This window comes from Corythoichthys intestinalis, chromosome 18 (genome assembly GCF_030265065.1).
Source record: "Corythoichthys intestinalis isolate RoL2023-P3 chromosome 18, ASM3026506v1, whole genome shotgun sequence".
NCBI lineage: Eukaryota > Metazoa > Chordata > Actinopteri > Syngnathiformes > Syngnathidae > Corythoichthys > Corythoichthys intestinalis.
Window position 1 is genome coordinate 23,859,570 of NC_080412.1, and position 20,743 is coordinate 23,880,312.

Below are 20,743 nucleotides of genomic sequence, written 5' to 3' on the forward strand. Positions count from 1 at the left end.
CAGTTTGATGAAAAGCTAAGCAATCATCCAATTTCTTAAAAGACTTTGTGGGAATAAATCTGAAAAAGCAAAAATATTCACAGTAAACTCAGAAAAGGAGTTAATAACCCCAACCTAAAATACCAAAAAACATTTAAAAAAAATAAAAATAAAAAAGGGGTTAAAAAATTGAATTCAAACACTATAAATCTCCCAGCCCAGTTATCAGTTAACTCTTTATCACCTAAGACTATTTTGTCCAAATTTATGCACCTTTGGTGTTCTCTTTATATACAAGTTTCCGAGGTACTTCCATATTTCTGCTCGCGACTTCCGTTTTCCATGTTCTCTAACCAAAACAACAGTGGAGCTGGAGCAGTATTAGGAAAAAATGTCGAGATTTTATTAGGAATTGAAATTGCAATATTTGAACAGAAATTATATTAGTATACACAAGACATAAAAACTTCTTTATCATCTCTTAAATATCCAGGAATGCAAAAAAAAAATAAATAAATAAAAATAAAAATAAACATTTGTCTTAATACTACTCAAAATTGTCTGTCAAAATAAATTAAATAAAACAACAGCAAAAAAAAAAAAAAACTTCTTAGGGAATAACCAAAGTAAATAAAAATGCAGCCTTCTTTCAGGAAAAACACTACTGATTTTGTCCACAAGCACAGCCAAACTCAACAAAAAATGAAAGCTCCTTTGGGCTGCTTTAAGACCACATAAGCAAAATAAAAATGAAAACTGGGGAGAAGAGGGTAAACCTTGGTACACTAAATTTCTTACAGCTGAGCCGGGTTTACTATATTTTTAAAATATTTTATATATTTAATTAACGTTAACATTAGAGCTGTCCCGAATAGTCGACATTGTCGACGTCATCGATGACGTAAATCCGTCGACGAGCACAACATCCCGTCGACGGTTAATGAAGGGTTAAAAAAATATATGCGTGGAAAGTTCAGAATGTCGGACGATTGGTATGAAGAGGGGAAATCGGCACAAAGCCAAAAAAGCGCACCAGAGAGTCCAAAACATTGACTTATTTTTAAAGAAACACTGTTGTGTCCTGTCTCTTCAATGCCAAGCTTGGCTGCACGTCGGCCGTGAATGATAACGACAGGAGGTTGTAAGTCCATCTAACTAACTAATGACATGTTTTATTGAAGTTCCTAAGCCTGTCGCGATATGCAATGATTCCATTTATCGCATGGTAAATAAAAATGAGGGCGGTCATTTTCACGGCTGTGGTTTATCGCTGCGCGCGCGCGCGCGTGTGTGCATTTGTGCGTGCGTGCTGATGACATATGAGACTCCAGTTCTTCTCTGTCATCAACACGCTGTAGAAATAAAGTTCAGACCTACAAAATAAGAAAACACATCTATATTAAACGCTATATATGTTAGCATTGCTACATTGAGGTGAATGGGAAAAAAGACGACCTACTTTAGCCGGCTATAAAACAGGCAGCCTTGTCCAAAACTTGCAGTTAAAAGGTGACACTTCAAACATGAAAAATCGCTGGTTAACAGCATTTGCAAAAGGACAAAAAGTCTATTACTGACACCACATGCAAAGACAAAAATTTTTTTTTTTTTTTGTGGAATGTAAAGCATAAGTTAGCGATTTAGCGAGCGTACTTCCGGTGAACATTTCAAAATAAAAGCATGTCATGTTCGTCATATAAATAACGATTTCTGGAGTTAATCCCACATACTTCAGATTCTACTCTAAGAATACCTTTAAAATGACACCCTTTATGAAAAGTCTGATTGGCAATGAATAATTATTATAATACTATTATATATAGTACTACAGTATACTATAATATTAATGCTCGGTATTTTTTTAAGAATTGTTTTGAATCATGTTGGAAAGGTGAAGTCAGTGTTCTGAATCTGTTTACATTCCATTCTTTTGCACAAGTTAATTCTATCAGCATTTGAACTCATTGTTTGTGATTTATTATTGTTATTCATCTGTTTATTTGTACTTTAATAAAGAATTTAAGTGTTCCAAAATGTTTTTGTGAATTGATAAGCGTCAACAAAAATTTCATTGCTAAATTAGTAAAAAAAAAAAAAAAAAAAGTTTTTGTGAATTGATAAGCGTCAACAAAAATTTCATTGCTAAATTTGTAAAAAAAAAAAAAAAATTTTTTAAATTGAAAAAAAGATTAGTCGACTAATCATAAAAAATAGTCAGCTGATTAATCGGGAGAAAATTAGTCGTTTGGGACAGCCCTAGTTAACATAGTAGAAAACACATAGAGAAGGACACTTCTCCAATAAGCAGCCTCCTACTCCGTTAGCAAGTTCACACAGTTTAATGTAATGGTAATGCTAAACTGTGATGCAGGTCGGACTTTCAGTAGCAAAATTAGTGGTGTGTTTCACAACAATTACATTTTACATTATTAGAGTGGGCTGCTGGCTGAAAAAAATTTCCAATATCCCTCCCATTTAACGTAATTCTGTACTGTGAGAGTTGCGTGTGTGTGTGTGTGGAGGGGGCGACGGTGGGGAGAAGGGGGTAAACCTTGGTACACTAAATTTTTTACAGCTGAGCAGAGATTACTATATTTCTCACAGTTTAATTAACGTTAACATAGTAGAAAAAACATACAGAAGGATACTTCTCCTAAGCAGTTTCCTACTCCTTTAGCAAGTTCACACAGTTTAATGTAATGGTAATGCTAAACTGTGATGCAGGTCGGACTTTCCGTAGCAAAATTAGTGGTGTGTTTCACAACAATTACGTTTTACATTACTTACAGCGGGCTGCTGGCCGAAAAAAACTTTTAATATCCCTCCCATTTAACGTAATTCTTTACTGTGAAAGTTGCGTGCGTATGTGTGGAAGGGGAGTGGGTGGTGGTGGTAGGGGGGGGTTTCAAGTCATCAGCCAATCAAATGTGCGTTTGAGGAAAAAAAAACATGGAATGGCACATTCAGCAGGTGAAAAAGGGGTAAATGTGAAAATAATGAAAATAATTCACTGAATAATGGTAGGGTCGTTTCTATCGTCACAACAAATAGGAAGACAATCTAAATGACTTATATAACTGAACACATTATCTAATGCAAATAAGGTTGCTTAAAAGTTGGTGGGGACAACTTGAGCTTCCTGAAAAGTTGGTAGTGTTTTGTCCCTACCGTCCCAATGCAAACCTACGCCCTTAGTTCTAACGCATTTTTAAACTGCAATTATGATCTGTGCTACTCTTAAAATGCAATTTTCAATTCTTTCAGCCAGATGGGGCTGCTTCAACAGAGGCTAATATTTTCAGGCTTATCTACATTTTCAGTCTTTTTAAGCCTGCCCTTTGTGCTACAGAGAGGGTTACTAAAGACCCAGGGCTGTAGAAACCTTTTCCCTTGTGCCAATATATTATTTGCTCATGTTTGGAAATTCTGTTTGAGCAGTTCTTGCCATGTAAGGTCAAAGATCAGATATGGTACGATAAGGTAAGCGTGATCCATCAAATTCCAGATTGAGTGTCTGAGATAAGACAATCAATCAGGAGGTGAGGAAATCCTGGGAAGACTTTGGACTTACTTCACTGACTTCTTTTCCTTCCCACCAGTCGTGGTTCTGCGAGTTGTCTGTCTTTTCTTGGGGTAATATGAAGATTGATTTTGCCCCTGTCGATGTGCCCCTATGCAGGAGACTGCAGACTGCTGCAGTGCTGCAATGGGTTTTTTCCTTTCTTGCCTTAGGTAAGTGCAATTATTTAAATGTGTGGTTGCGTGCATGGAGATTTAGAAGTAATAACTTTGTATGCTTTAAATATAGAAGTCTTCTGCTGTTAGTTCTTGTAGTCTACACTGTTTTCAGCTCAAACTATTTATGAAATGTGTTGTGCAACTACAGTTTAGGATACAGTGGTATCTCTACTAACAAAAGTAATTGGTTCTGGAAGTAGTTTTGTAACTTGAAATTTCTGTAAGTAGAGACCCGTTTTCCATGTAAATGCCCTAATCCGTTCCAAGCCCCCCCCAAATTCAGACATAAATAATTTATAATGCATAAAAATGCATCACAACATGTAAGAAATTCATGTTACAATTATATAATTGCACAATAAACATCAAACCAGAGTTCTGCATCATGTAAAAAAAAAAAACAAAAATGAGAAAATAATAAAAGTTAATACATGCATGTGAAGCTGTCGGAACAGGAGGGGCGAATGAAGAGGATGCTAGGATACACACATACACATACAGTAGAGATCCCTCTTAGCCAACTGGATGCCAGTAATGCTAGGCAATAGCCAATGGCAGAGCAGTTATCAGTATGTTACGTTCAGTGAACTCTGGGAGCTGTGTGTATCAGCTATACTGTATTCTTGCCTTTCGTATACTGAAATTTCTTTCATAACAAGAGGTAATATTTTCTTGTTGAGGCATGTCTTAACCTGAAAATTCTGTACGTAGAGACGTTCGTTAGTAGAGCTACCACTGTATTAAGTTACTTCCACCAAAGTATTAAAAAGTACTATTTCTGTAAGTAAGTGTCCAACGGAGGAAGCCAAACATAAGTCATGTGATTTGGATGTCAAACTGGTATCTATGCCAGTGTTTTTCCAACCTTTTCTGAGTCACGGCACATTACTACATTGAAAAAAAATCAAAACCACAAACTAAAACATGTAACAAAATAACTTTCTGTACAGTCTATTTAATTATAATATAATGTCTCAATATTTATACTTACTCAGTGTGATATTTGATAGAACGGGAAAAACATCACAAGTAAGGTTCTCGGAGTGAGGTAATTGCTTGTCTTGCGTTCAAGAACTGCTCGGAATTATAGCCATCAGCCACTTGCTGTCCGCAACAATGTGGACCCCAGCACATTTACTGTAAATCATTTGATTTGACTCGTCAAGTGTCGTTATACAGTGATCCCTCGCTACTCCGCGCGTCAAACTTTGCGTCCTTAGTCAATCACGGATTTTTCTGTCCCAAGCCGATCGCGTAGTTTGTATCTCCCTGCCTCCCTCTCCCTGCTCCTTGTTCGTCAGAGAGGGACCTGGAGTTGCTTATTAAAGTAAACGATGATTGACAGAAGGTTAAGCTTTGATCTAGCCAGAGACTTGAACTTCAGAGCGCCGTGTGCGTCAATCATTGTTCAGCTTGTTAAACAGTTGCTGTGACAACTCATTGTATGTAAATTTGCAGCTGGAGCGGATTTGAGTGGAGTCACTCTATGAAGCATTTAATAAAGACAAGCTTTTTTTTTTTTTTTTTTTAAATGGATTGGTCGTCTACTTTTTTCTTGTTTGAAAATAATTCTGTGGGAAAGTAACATATTTAAAACTTATAATACATTTAAAGTGCTTAAAATGTGTGATAAAATATATATAATATATATGTTTTTAATACTTTGGGGAAAAAGATGAAAAATATGTCTTATATGTATCTCTTTCCAATGACAAATCAGAATAAATACATTGAACACAAAAAACAAACACTTTTTATGGGGTGGGTGGGGGGGTGCTACTTCACAGTTTTTCACTTATCGCAGCGGGTTGTGGTCCCGATTAACCGCGAAAAACGAGGGATCACTGTGCACAAAAGTATCCTTTCCATTTTATCCATATGTGACGACCATCATTCCTCCCCCTGCGTTTTACTCCAACACATTGTTGTGGACGGCAAGGTGGCTGATGGCTAGAAATCCGACCAGTTCTTGAATGCGACACGAGCTGATCTAAACCTTTAAAAATCTTTCTAAAAATGAATGAATAACATAATATACAGTATAATGAAATCAACAGTATCAGTTTGTTTACAGTACACATTACAAAATTGTTCATCTTTCCCTTCTCAGCACCCACTTGCATCTTCCTGTTTTTCTACCTGCTGTTCACTCGATACTGGTTGATCAGCGTGCTATATTCGGTCTGGTGGTTCTTTGACTATGATACTCCTGCACGCGGAGGCCGCAGGGTGCCTTACTTGTGTGGAATCAAAATGTGGGACTACATGCGGGATTACTTCCCCATCAAGGTGAGATGCAATGCGTTGATTGTGATAAGATTCCTTTGATCAAAACATCTGTAGTATTATCTCAGCAACTGGGAATGAAACAGCTCAGGACATTGCTGGACTCATCAAATTTATCTGATCGCAGCTCCAATCAAGCAGCGTCGTTATCTATGTCCTTGGCAGAAAATGGACCAATGTTGGATCCTTTTGTCTGACAGACCTTGTCGATGGTGAACTAGTAGTAGGTCTGGGTGATATGGCCTTAAGCACGTATCACGGTAAATTGAGATGATTTACCTCGATAACGATAAAGGACGATAAATTTGCCCAAGCGGACTGTTATATAATTTGAAAATCTGAATCAATGCATGAGATACGAATTAACCGTTTCTCGTTGATTTATTTACCAGCTTTCAATTTAACAACTGTACATGCAGTCTAAACATTAAGTATGTAAAAATTTCTTGTGAACAATAAGAATTCAAGTATCAAGATTTATAATGGCTTGAATGACTTGAACAATGTACAACATTATAAAAATCAATACGATGACCTTGTAAACACTAACACAAATGACTTACAGCTTGAACAGTACACTTCAGACAACTTATTGTTAATGGCTGCTGTGACATAATTACTCAACACAAGTGTTTACTTCAAGGTTTAAGGTTTTTTTTTCCTCAGAGAATTTTAGAATAGAATAGAATAGAATACAATTGCAAGCCGTTAATGTGGATCCAAAACACAGACCAGGAGATCAGTAGAGCGAATGTTTGTATTTAATAAGTACAACAAAGGGAACACGCTAACAAACGCGAGTTTAACAAGTACAACTAAGAGAGCACGCTAGAATGCATGAATATAACCGAGTACAAGAATCTAACTACAAAGTCCAAAAGAGCACTAAAATAAAGATAACCAAACCAGAATACGACCGTAGAACGTCGGGAAGCTCGAAGGATGACGATGAACACACAGGCGGTAAGCAAGGCAAATAGCAAGCAATAGTCCGACACTTGCAGATGGTGACAGGCTTCCTTAAATACTGAGCTTTCCTAATCAAGCACAGGTGTGTCGTGTTACCCCGCCAATCTGGCTCAATCAGGTGCTGCATAAAGAAAAAAGAACTGAGAACACGCACAAATATGACAATAGAATAGATCTTTATTGTCATTGTCAACAACAGAACATTGTGAACAACGAAATTGGACGTGGCATTCCAGTATAAACATATGTATATGATAAATAAAATAAATAAATAGAAAAATATATGCTCCAGAGCTATAAGTGCATAATTATAGCTTAGACTGAAATATGTACCTGACGGAAATAGTGCAATGCTGTCCTAATTTTAGCAGTGTCATTTGTGCAAAGAATAGAATATGAATTTTAAATAAACATTTTATAAATAGATTTTTTTTAAATACATGCACCCCCCACACAGACCTAATCACATTAAAGCTACAGTATATTGCTCGTATGCCAATGAAACATTTAAGATTTTATGATGGCAGTAATGACAAAGAATTAAGCAAGTACATATAGAAAAATAGCTGTGGCCAAATTATAGGCTTCACTGTTGGAATATACTTTATGCTGAATCCTTTACCATCATAAAAGCTATCAGAGAACTCACACACACACACAGATACAAGATAACGCGAACTACTGATTGCTAGATGCAGTCTGTGCCCAATCCCCTCATTTAGTTCAGCCGTTTCCACAAGCCGCTATCCGACTCCGTCACGTTCATTTGTAGCGTTAGCCGATAGCGTTAGCCTGTGGCCCGGCTACGAGTAAAAAGAACTGAAAAGCACCCTTTCCTAAAATCGTGAGAACCAGGGAGGACAGCGGGTCGAAGCCCGTCTGGAAGCCGCCAAGAGTCCATTTAATGTCGGGTGAAAATTTTGGTGAAGCACCCTTAAGCCTGACTCCATCACGTTTGCTTGTAGCGTTAGCCGCTAGCGTTAGCCTACCGGACTTCTGTTTGTTTGATTTCCTGATAACCACGTGACTTCATACGTAAGCACACTGACTGCTTTCTTAAAGGGGAATGAACATAGCCGAACAACACAGAGTCAAAGCAGGATGAAAAGACTATATTTTCGTATTTTATTAAATTACCGAACTTACCGACATGGTCAAAATTTGTCGGTCATCGTGAAGAATTTCGGTAATGGTAAATTTTTGCTACACCCCCCGGCTCTAACTAGTAGGGATGTAAAATCCCTATATTTATGGTAGTTGTCAATATTAAAGTCTGCCTTGATTCAATTTGATTAAAGGGCCTTCAAATGATTTAATACGAGCCTTGGGAAGAAAGGAGGATGGAGAAACAAAAGCCCATTTGCTCACACCCTTTGCAATAGTCATATACCGTAATTTGACATGACACTGACATGGGCATTAATGAGTCACGTTCTGCTGCTGGTCAGATTTTTGTTTTGTTGCCTACTCTGGAATCGCCTGCGTCATTATACAACTGTTGATGAGCAGGAATTAGCTGCAGGTGCAATGTCGGGAACGCCCCCTTAGGCTCCGTAACAAAACAAAAATCTGACCGGCAGCAGAACGTGACATAATGAATGCTTATGAGAGATGTCATTACGTGTCATCCGGCAAATTTTGTCACTAACTCCATTTATGTCCAGCTCGTATCTTTTACATCCATTCAAAAGTCAGATAATTTGCCGGATGACACTAAGGGGCAGTTTACATGGGGACTCTGCGACACAAAGACGCAATGACTGAGTAGCGGACTCACCTCGCGTGCATATGGTGATGGCGAAGATGAAAAATTCTGAAATTCTGCCTCCAAAGTGGAAGAATCCGATTGCGGGGGACTTAGGGGGGCTTCCTCGGCTTGCATATCAAAGGCTCCCGCGGCGCGAGACCACGGCGATAACGTCAGCACTCGTAAACGTCACATTGGACATGCGCAGCGGTGCTACTAAACATTAAAAACAGCAAATATGGCGGAATGTCGGCTTTAATTTACTGTTTTAATAATATTTTTCAATTAAATATGTTGAATGTTTCCATTTTTGCGCCTTTTTGAACAAAAGAAAAATGCCATTGCTTCGAGTGGGCGGGCATAGTTTTTTCCTGGCTGAGGGAGTTTGGTGGGGTCAAAGTGCATCATTCTCTGTCGCCCTGTAAATCTGCACTGTCCCCTAGGGCCTGGCATGAATACTACATCGTTTTCATGCGGAATTGCGACATTGTTCGGATGGAAATGGAGATGCAAATGCAAATGCAAATTTGAAATTTTTCGTATTCTCGGAGAGTCACCATGTAAACGGCCCCTAAATGACATCTGTCATAAGCATTCATTAATGCTCATGACAGTGGCATGTCATAATCATGACGGTCTTATGACAATCTTGTGACGCCACTCTCAAGTGAAGTGTTACAAGTTAATATATTTTGGTGTAAATATCCATGATACAGTGAGGACAGCTGCGGCTTATAGTCCGGTGCGGCTTGTATATGAATAAATGCAGTTTTCATGTCAAATTTGGTGGGCAGTGACTTGCAGTCAGGTGCACCGTATAGTCCAAAAACTGTAGTTTATATATATTTTCATTCCTAATCATACGCCCTTTCCACTTATTACACAAAATATCGCTGCTAATATTAGTACCTCCTGCACTATTTACCCGAGGCACAATATTATATCTCTGCTAATTTAATACAGTACTTCTCAAATAGTGGGGCGCGCCCCCTCAGGGGGGCGCAGAGCGATGTCAGGGGTGGCGCATGTGACCTCGGGGAACATGCTTTGTTTTTTTTCCCGTACTGGAATAAAGTGTACTTGCACATCCACTCAGTGGGTGGCAGTGGCGTTCTTATTTTCAGAGTGCGCGCAATATTTTTGAACTAAGCAAGAGCACACAGAAAAGAGATATGAAGGGCTGTGAGTGTGCGCCGTTTTTGAAAGCCGTTTTCCAGCCGGACTCATGCAGCGACCTTCTCTGGTTCTCATGTGTCCGCCCGAGAAGTGCCATTTTTGGCTTGGGATCGTCACGACGACCGCCCTCACCTACGGTTCTCCCTCGGCCGCCGAGAATGCGCTTTTTATTGTGCCGTTTGCCGTTTGGCTTTGACTTTTAATACAGTGGGAGATGAGGAAAGACCACTTTCTACCGTGTCTAAAAATAATTATAGCGGACAGCCGGAAGCCAAATCAATTAAGACGCCACTTAAAGACATTATACCCCAATCTCATTGATAAGCCGCTTGTTTTTCAGCGAAAACGTGCCGAATATTGCCAACAATCGTCCCGCTTTGTCATTGTAATATCAGTAAACCAGTGAGCACTGTTAGCCTGCTCAGTGCAAAATAACCCCACACAAAAGCAAAGGAGGTGATATGGTGAGCAGCAAAACTAAAAACTGTCCTTCTGTCCAAAGACACTCTTTTTTTTTCTTTAATTCAGTTTTGTTTTTTGGTCAAATTTTTTGGCATATTGTCTTCACGTTTCTAATCAATTTGAATTTGTTATTATTTACTGATTTTATTACATATTTCTCTATCAAGTGGTCAAAAATGTTCCTTGAGTGTATTTTACAGTTTCGATGTGACTTTTTTTTTTTAAATTAAGGCAAATTGATGCGCGTTAAGTCTTACCCGTTACAAACAAAACATTGTTAATAAAGTTATACTTTATTATAAGTTGATCTATGTTACTTTTTTTCTTTAATAGAAAAAAAAGGACAATGTTAGGCAGAGGCGTACTTATTATAGTAATTTTATAGACAAATGATACTGTTTACAGTGGCGGCAGAGAGTTTGGGGGGGGCGCGGAACATTTACGTCTTCCTTGGGAGGGCGTAACAGAAAATAATTGAGAAGCACTGATTTAATAGTACCTGGTACCTTAATACTGTACTTATTTATGCTGGTCATAATTTTTCTATTCTATTCTATTCTATTCTATTCTATTCTATTCTATTCTATTCTATTCTATTCTATTCTATTCTCGTAGTTTTGAAAAGAATAATAGATACAGCGTTACCTCGAGATACGAAAGCTTCTGTATGTGAAAAATGTAATTTACGAAAAGTTTTCGAGGCTTTTTTCCCTTCATATTACGAAAAATTATTCATCATATGGAAGATAATACCTACTTTAAAAGATCATTCCTCCTCGCAGCAATGCAGTAATGTAACTACGTTTGATTATAAATGTAAAATAAATGAAATATGCACACTAAAAGTGCTACACAATGCTCATGAATGTGAAACAAAAGAAGACACAAACAGCAAGATGAAACAGCAAGCAAGCAATGGCTGTCGATGTTAGCTCGTCTTTTAGCACAAGCTCAAGTAGTCATGTGATAATGTATGTAGAATTAGCTAAATTCTAACAAAGTAGTTACACTTAAGTGCAACGAGTGGGCCACAAAGCATTATAAATAAAGAGGCTAGCCGAAGAGATGACAGCAAATTTTAAGTGGTGTTTTAGTGTAGCTTGGAATCAATTAGGTGATTTACATGTAAAATATGATTCATTTTCCTCACTATCCTGTTTGTCATGAACAGTTATAAGAGATGATTGTTAATTTCGCAGCTCTGCCTTGATGACAGTTGCTTTTTAAATGAATTATCAAATTATCAGGTTGAGATTAAAGGTTGTGGGTCTAATCTTTAAACTGCATGAAAAGGTCCTGAAATTGTCAAAGGCCTAGAAAGGGCCCAAGGCAAACAATTATGCATGACACATCCTGCTCAAAGGTTCGAGTTCATTCCAAATACAAACCAAAAACCACAAAAAATACTATCAATGATCAATTAGACATTTATGCATGGCAGGTCCAGCATGGAACAGTTCATGGGAGGAATGAGTTCTTTCCAAATTCACAATTTTAAAGTCTTTGTTATTCTTTTTATGGGCCTTCACAAAGTAGTTTTGTCGTCATGGAAGTGTTAATTTTATTAATTTTACTCAAAACTGAATTAGTTAGGTACATATTTGAGTGAGCACATGAAAAACAATCATTATCAGCAATGTATTTTTAATCCAAAAAATACTCGAATAAAATTAACATCTGTCAGGCTAAATTTAAAACTGTCTAATTTAAACCTTAATGTCCAAGAACAAGAAAACAAATGGTCATCACTTTGAACATGCTTTTTACTCGCGCTTCACTCAAACTTCTTGTCTCCCACACTCTATGTGGTCTTCCGGTATCATCATGACAAGCGACAGTACCTTGACCAATGAGATGAGCATACATTATTGTTGTGTCAGCACATTAGTTAGAAAGCATAAGAACCGGGGAAATGAGTTCCCTGATGTAGTCTTTAAAAGCACCATACCAGTATTCGTCCGTTCTACAAATATAACGGACTGGGACAGGTCTGGAGATCGGCTAGGCCATGCTAAAACTTTGTTATGCTTCTTACGGAGCCATTCCTTGGTTTTCCAGGCTGTGTGCTTCGGGTCATTGTCATGTTGGAAGACCAAGGCATGACCCATCTTCAATGAAGGAACGAGGTTGTTCCCCCAAATCTCACAATACAGAGCCCCAGTCATCTTTTCTTTGATACAGTGCACTCGTCCTATCCCATGCGCAGAAAAACACCCCCAAAGCATAATGCTACCACCCCCATGCTTCACAGAAAGGATGGTGTTCTTAAGATAGATACTCATCATTCTTCTTCCTCCAAACATGGTTAATGGAAGTATGACTATAAAGTTCTGTTTTACTCTCATCTGACCACAAAACTTGCTCCCATGACTCCTCTGCATCATCCAAATGGTCATAGGCAAACTTAAGAAGGGCCTTGACATGTGCTGGTTTAAGCAGAGGAACCTTCTGTGCAATGCATGATTTCCAAACCATGACATCTTTGTGTATTACCAACAGTAACCTTGGAAACGGAGGTCCAGCTCTTTACAGGTCATTGACCAACTCCTGGGCTGATTCCTCACCTTTCTTAGGATCAATGAGATCCAACGAGGTGATATCTTATATGGGGCACCAGTCCCATTGAGATTGACCGTCATGTTTAGCTTCTTCCATTTTCTAATGATTGCTACAACAATGGACCTTTTTTCACCAAGCTGCTTGGCAATTGCTCCTTAGCCCTTTCCAGCCTTGTGGAGGTGAACAATTTTGTCTCTGGTATCTTTGGACAGCTCTTTGGTCTTGATCACGTTTGAGTCTTACTGATTGTATGGGGTGGACAGGTGTTTTTATGGTGCTGTTGACCTAAAACAAGTGCATTTGATTCAGGATAATACATGGAGTGGAGGTGGACTTTTAATAGACGGACTAACAGGTCTTTCAGGGTCTGTCAGGTTCAGAATTCTAGCACATAGAAAGGTGTTAAAATACTTATTTGAAGCTGTATCACACGAATAAATTGTTAACAAATCATACATTGTGATCTCTGGATTTTTCTCTTTAGATTATCTTTCTCACAGTGGACATGCACCTACGATGAAAATTTCAGACTCCTCAATGATTTCTAAGTCGGCGAACTTGCAAAATAGCAGGGTGTTCAAATACTTTTCAGCACTCTTTAAATCCCATTAAAATAACCACTTACTATATTATGTGTAGTAACCAGCCCCACAATGGGGATGTTTGTCACAAAGTGTCACGATGTCTTTGATTGATAATAAATCTAACAAAAAAAAAAAAAAAAAAAAGTTGAAAAATGAAAAGGATATCCAATCCAACCCAGATGTTAAGCTTCTCTGTAATGAATGATTATTCTAAAATGTGTTCGCGGCTAGATTTTTTATTATGGATGTAAAAATTGTGACAACCAGCACCGTTCTCTCCTACATTATTTGCAGATTCTTAATAGGTGAAATGACTTCATATTAGGGCTGTCAAAATGATCGCGTTAACGGCCGGTAATTAATTTTAAAAATTAATTACGTTAAAATATTTGACGCAATTAACGCACATGCCCCGCTCAAACAGATTAAAATGACAGCACAGTGACATGTCCACTTGTTACGTGTTTTTTTGTGTTTTGTTGCCCTCTGCTGGCGCTTGGGTGCGACTGATTTTGTAATTATTGACATCAACAATGGTGAGCTACTAGTTTATTTTTTGATTGAAAAATTTTCAAATTTTATTAAAACGAAAACATTAAGAGGGGCTTTAATATAAGATTTCTGTAACTTGTACTAACATTTATCTTTTAAGGACTACAAGTCTTTCTATCCATGGATCGCTTTAACAGAATGTTTAATGTTAATGCCATCTTGTTGATTTATTGTTATAATAAACAAATACAGTACATATGTACAGTATGTTGAATGTATATATCCGTCTTATGTCTTTCCATTCCAACAATAATTTAAAAAAAAAAAAGGCATATTTTATAGATGGTTTGAATTGCGATTAATTAATTTTTAAGCTGTGATCAACTCGATTAAAATTTTTAATCGTTTGACAGCCCTACTTCATATCATTCATATATTATTTATAATGACTTCAAATTCATATTATAGCGATGTAAAGTGAAATAGAATTGCTATGTTTCGTTACTACACTACTGTCCCTCTTGCATAATGCTGTTCTTGCTGTTTTCACTCACTTTCCAGCCAACTGTCTCCTGGCTCAAATTTCACTAGCCAGAGGAAGTCTGCTATTGATCTCCATCTTTCATTATTCACCTATACCATTGCATGAAGTGAAATACAATTTCAATATTTCATTTGTGATTTCTTTGTGAATTTACTATAGTATTCGGATTTGGCCAAATATTGTGCTCTTTCTTATAAAGTCAATTTTGATCTGATGGAATGTTATAGTTGAGCAGTTCTCGTTTAATTTGACTTTGTATAATTTCCCCTGAAGCATATTTGAAGGGGGAAAAAAATTGAGAATTGACGTAGTGAACGATGACACCCCCCCCCCCCCCCCAAAAAAAAAAAAAAAAAAAAAAAAAAACGGGATCCTTACAACACTAGGCACCCTCCTTTGTCATCTATACCTATCTAGACTGTTGTGTCCCTCTTGTGGTCAATCACTAATAGTGCATGTACAGTATAAAACATTTGCTGTAGGAGTCTGGCTTCTCTTGGAGGTATTAGCTCATGAAGTCCATTCTCAGCCTTATGCATTTAAAGTGTTTTTGCTGTTGTTGTTGTCGCTGCAATTATCCTATCATCATATAATGTGCTAATTACGACTTTTATTTTCATTAGGGTTTGAACTCAAGCATAAATATCTAATCAGGCTTTGTATTTGAATAAACTTGATTAATCACATTTTACCAGTATAGCAATATTTCGTCAAAGGCTATACTATAAATACCTATCTAAAATATATCTATACTGTACTATATTTAAACAAAAGTTCAAAAGATTCAATTTGCTTTGTGTTCATTAACCGTTTTGCGTGTCATTGAATCTCTGTTCTAGTTAGTTAAGTCTAGACATGTGCCGGTATGAAATTTTGACGGTATGATAACCTTTGGCAAAAATACCACGGTTTCACAGTATCACGATATTTCAGTTATAGCTCTAAAATGTGTTGTTTTGAGACGTGTGAGTTTTTTTTTCCCATTGAATAGGTTTTTTTCCCGTTTTTCACAACATACAGTGCCTTGCAAAAGTATTCGGCCCCCTTGAACCTTGCAACCTTTCGCCACATTTCAGGCTTCAAAGATAAAGATATGAAATTTAATTTTTTTTTGTCAAGAATCAACAACAAGTGGGACACAATCGTGAAGTGGAACAAATTTTATTGGATAATTTAAACTTTTTTAACAAATAAAAATCTGAAAAGTGGGGCGTGCAATATTATTCGGCCCCCTTGCGTTAATACTTTGTAGCGCCACCTTTTGCTCCAATTGGCGCTGCAAATCGCTTGGGGTATGTTTCTATCAGTTTTGCACATCGAGAGACTGACATTCTTGCCCATTCTTCCTTGCAAAACAGCTCGAGCTCAGTGAGGTTGGATGAAGAGTGTTTGTGAACAGCAGTCTTCAGCTCTTTCCACAGATTCTCGATTGGATTCAGGTCTGGACTTTGACTTGGCCATTCTAACACCTGGATACGTTTATTTTTTAACCATTCCATTGTAGATTTGGCCTTTTGTTTTGGATCATTGTCCTGTTGGAAGATAAATCTCCGTCCCAGTCTCAGGTCTTGTGCAGATACCAATAGGTTTTCTTCCAGAATGTTCCTGTATTTGGCTGCATCCATCTTCCCGTAAATTTTAACCATCTTCCCTGTCCCTGCTGAAGAAAAGCAGGCCCAAACCATGATGCTGCCACCACCATGTTTGACAGTGGGGATGGTGTGTTCAGGGTGATGAGCTGTGTTGCTTTTACGTCAAACATATCGTTTTGCATTGTGGCCAAAAAGTTCAATTTTGGTTTCATCTGACCAGAGCACCTTCTTCCACATGTTTGGTGTGTCTCCCAGGTGGCTTGTGGCAAACTTTAAACGAGACTTTTTATGGATATCTTTGAGAAATGGCTTTCTTCTTGCCACTCTTCCATAAAGGCCAGATTTGTGCAGTGTACGACTGATTGTTGTCCTATGGACAGACTCTCCCACCTCAGCTGTAGATCTCTGCAGTTCATCCAGAGTGATCATGGGCCTCTTGGCTGCATCTCTGATCAGTTTTCTCCTTGTTTGAGAAGAAAGTTTGGAAGGACGGCCGGGTCTTGGTAGATTTGCAGTGGTCTGATGCTCCTTCCATTTCAATATGATGGCTTGCACAGTGCTCCTTGAGATGTTTAAAGCTTGGGAAATCTTTTTGTATCCAAATCCGGCTTTAAACTTCTCCACAACAGTATCTCGGACCTGCCTGGTGTGTTCCTTGGTTTTCATAATGCTCTCTGCACTTTAAACAGAACCCTGAGACTATCACAGAGCAGGTGCATTTATACGGAGACTTGATTACACAGAGGTGGATTCTATTTATCATCATCGGTCATTTAGGACAACATTGGATCATTCAGAGATCCTCACTGAACTTCTGGAGTGAGTTTGCTGCACTGAAAGTAAAGGGGCCGAATAATATTGCACGCCCCACTTTTCAGTTTTTTATTTGTTAAAGAAGTTTAAATTATCCAATAAATGTTGTTCCACTTCACGATTGTGTCCCACTTGTTGATTCTTGACAAAAAAATAAATTTCATATCTTTATGTCTGAAGCCTGAAATGTGGCGAAAGGTTGCAAGATTCAAGGGAGCCGAATACTTTTGCAAGGCACTGTATTTGTATATTTGCAAACTGGAACATCAACATGAATATAATGGTAGAATAAATAAAATAAAAATAATTGAAATATTTTAAATAAAATTAAAATAGAACGTATAGACTAAACCCACAGCCACAGCTCATGTTGCCAAACATTAGAACAAAAATAATTATTTTTCCTAAAAAAGTAAAAACAACTTTAAAGCTCCATCTCAACATTTTTAGAGTCTTTAGGCTAATTTTTTTACATATTTCTCTCAAAGTTATGATGCAGGAATGTGAGTATGTTCACCTTTTCTGGGTTACTATACCACTACTACTATTAATATTAATTACTGTAGATGAATATTAATGGAGAGTGAAAGCAAGAGACAGCACGTGTGTATGACTCGTATCATTATTTACACATTATACTAGGGTTGTTCCGATTATGTTTTTTGCTCCCGATCCGATCCCGATTGTTTAAGTTTGAGTATCTGCCGATCCCGATATTTCCCGATCCGATTGCTTTTTTTTTTTGCTCCCGATTCAATTCCAATCATTCCCGATCATTTTTCCCGATCATATACATTTTGGCAATGCATTAAGAAAAACAATGAATAAAACTCGAACGAATATATACATTCAACATACAGTACATAAGTACTGTATTTGTTTATTATGACAATAAGTCCTCAAGATGGCATTTACATTATTAACATTCTTTCTGTGAGAGGGATCCACGGCTAGAAAAACTTGTAATTTTTAAAGGACAAATGTGACTTTGTATATTATGACTAAATATTGCCATCTAGTGTATTTGTTGAGCTTTCAGTAAATGATACTGTAGCCATTTAGCTTCTGCCCAAATGCACGATGGGAAGTGCAACCATGACTGCGCGTCGTGGTACCAATTGATATATCTTCTCTGCGTTGGGAAATAACATAGGGTGTTAAGAAAAAGATCAACTACCTTTCTACCCCACATTGCTTCCCACGATTATTCTAATCGTTGGGAGAGGGAATGTAAGGCTTTAACCATTTAAAAAAAGGCTCCAAAGGCTGCCAAAATTCACTCTACTCATTTTACGCTGCCTTTTAGCTCTATATACTGTATAGGTAAAACGGCGCCGTTATAGATTGAACGCGACAATGCGTGAGTGGGTCGTGTAGCGCATGCGATAATCGCGTTAAATATTGTAATGGGATAAATGAAAAAAAAACATTCACGCCGTTACCGCGATAAATTTAATAACCCTACCTTAAGCTTAAACTAAAGACTCTGGAAGAGTGCAACACATTATGTCTGTAACGTTAAATACAATTAGAAAACGATTTAATTAAAAAATATATGTATATTAAAAAAAGATTCCGATTCCGATACTTTGAAAATGACGTGATTGGACCCGAACATACCATGGTAAACCTTGCAACCGGTAACTGGCAGTTAAGTCTCTTTAAGACAGGAGAGCAGATGGCATAAGGGTTTTTTACTTCTTTTTCAAATTTGAATTTCTGCTGTTTTGTTTTGGTGTCATCACTTAGCAATGTATTTATGGGAAGGTTGGAGTGTCAGAAAAGTTGCAGGACTATGGCCACAAGTGATATAGTTTAAAAAAAAAAAAAAAAAATCACTTTCCAAACATTTGCCACAAACACATTGCTGGAAAGATTCCTCCTAAATTCTCCACAGCTCCATCCTCAACTCCATTTTGATCTCATCTTTAAAATGTATGCTCTTGAGCTTGAGGAAAAAGGGGTCAAATGTGTTAGGGGTTTGAGTGGTAATGTTCTTAGCTAGCAAAACTGGTCAATTGCTCAATGCATTGCTAGCAGCATCATGCTGGGTGATATGACGATTATATATCACCAAACTAAAATTCAGTATCACTCATCACTCCTATTGTTGCCATCATCAACTTTAAATTTCACAATGCATTATGGATCTTAACTATGATCAACAATAAAGTCCTAATACTTTTAAAAGCAATTATGGCGAAAGGCCACTAGATGTCCTTAAAACAGCCAACCGTGGCTGTGATAAATCACCACAGAACACAAACATATGGTGCATTAAAAGGTTTATAAAAACTAAAAACAATTATGCGGTCGTGAACACAACCATACCAGAAAAGAACTATTCACTAAAAAGACAACACATAGTTTTGTAAAAACAAAACAAAACAAAAACTGTTAGCCATTGAAAGGCTTGGTTGCAAACCCAGCATCGATTAACGCTACACAAAGTATCTACTTTCTTTGCCAGTTTGACAAGAACTAGTACACTGATTTACTGTACAGGATCTCTTTGTGGACATATTGGGTGATTGTCTGGCCAGTGCTGAAATTTGAAATCTGAAATACACGTTTTGTAACACCAGACAGTCACACTTTGCACAGTGGAAAATACATAATTAGGATTCCAAGTTTGTAATTAAATATCACATTTCCAACCTTTAAACCTGCCTCTTCCCATGTTCTACTACCCATGTGCTATTTTCGGTGTCATCTGACTGTATGGCGCATTAATACATGGACAAAGAGGCAATGTGGAAAAGAGAAGGCGTGTCCTTTTCAATTCATTTCATTGGAGTCTTTTAACCGCTGTTTCTAATGGTACCATGATCAGGTTTGACTAAACCAGCTGATTCTGATGAGACAAAAAGAAGGAATTGTTCAGTTTTTCTCTGCACGTTGATCAGAAAGAAAAAACTCATTCATTGCAACTACTTTACCTTGCGTTTTAGTTTCAAATAGTTACAGAACATCGTTTGCAGATAAAGCAGGACATCTGTTGTCTTGCATTGCATCACACTATGTATGAGATGTCAGAATGTACAAATGAAAAGCTTGCGTTCAAAGGTTTAATAACACACTACAAGTAAAATGAACAGTGTGATTTAGGACATGATAATGATTGATTACTTATCAAACACTAATATGATACACTTGCGGGTCATTGTGTTAGATACACAATCTATCGAGATCCCATACATGAGGGAGTAAACATTAAACACTAGCAGCTAACCGTTATGGGATGTTCAAATGCCGATGCCAAAGCAAATATATGTAAACAAGTGAGCGTTTAAGAGGATGCTTGCCAAGCTAAACCTAATGCTAACGCGAATACTACGCTAGCGTTACAAGTTACATTAAGAGTGCAAGGATCACTCAGTAAACACCTTAAATGGCTAAAGCAACATTGCATATTCTATCATGCAAGATAAAAAAAATCTTACAATATATTTACAAATCAGGCAAGCCTTGTGCTTCCTATAGCAGCCATCAAGTTGCTGCAGGGTCCTTCCGCGGTGCTACTGTCAGTCAGCGGCTGCCACAGTTGCCCATACAGACGCCTGATAAAAATCATTCTTTTATCAGCTTATCTTTTTATCGATCGGCTGATAGCCGATGTTGGAAAAAAGCCCATATATCGGCCCCGCCGATATATCGGTAGACCTCTATTTAAGACAGGGTCTCAAATTACTTTTATTAAATATTCCTTTTTAAAAGAAAAAAATTCAGCTCTGCCTGTATCATAGGCGGAGTTTGACTTTTGGGGCAGGGGGGGCACAACATGTTGATGACCCCGAAACAC

General features: G+C 37.6%; 1 protein-coding gene across 1 annotated transcript in view; it reads left to right on the forward strand.

Annotated features, from left to right (window-relative positions):
* The first annotated feature begins 2,905 nt into the window (after positions 1-2,905).
* The window catches only part of mogat2 (monoacylglycerol O-acyltransferase 2), a 30,480-nt gene continuing 12,642 nt past the window's right edge, over positions 2,906-20,743 (forward strand). The window contains exons 1-2 of the mRNA XM_057821784.1: positions 2,906-3,711; positions 5,828-6,006. Of these exons, the coding sequence (XP_057677767.1) occupies positions 3,618-3,711; positions 5,828-6,006 (273 nt within the window). The 5' untranslated portion in view covers positions 2,906-3,617. The remainder of the gene's footprint in view (positions 3,712-5,827; positions 6,007-20,743) is intronic.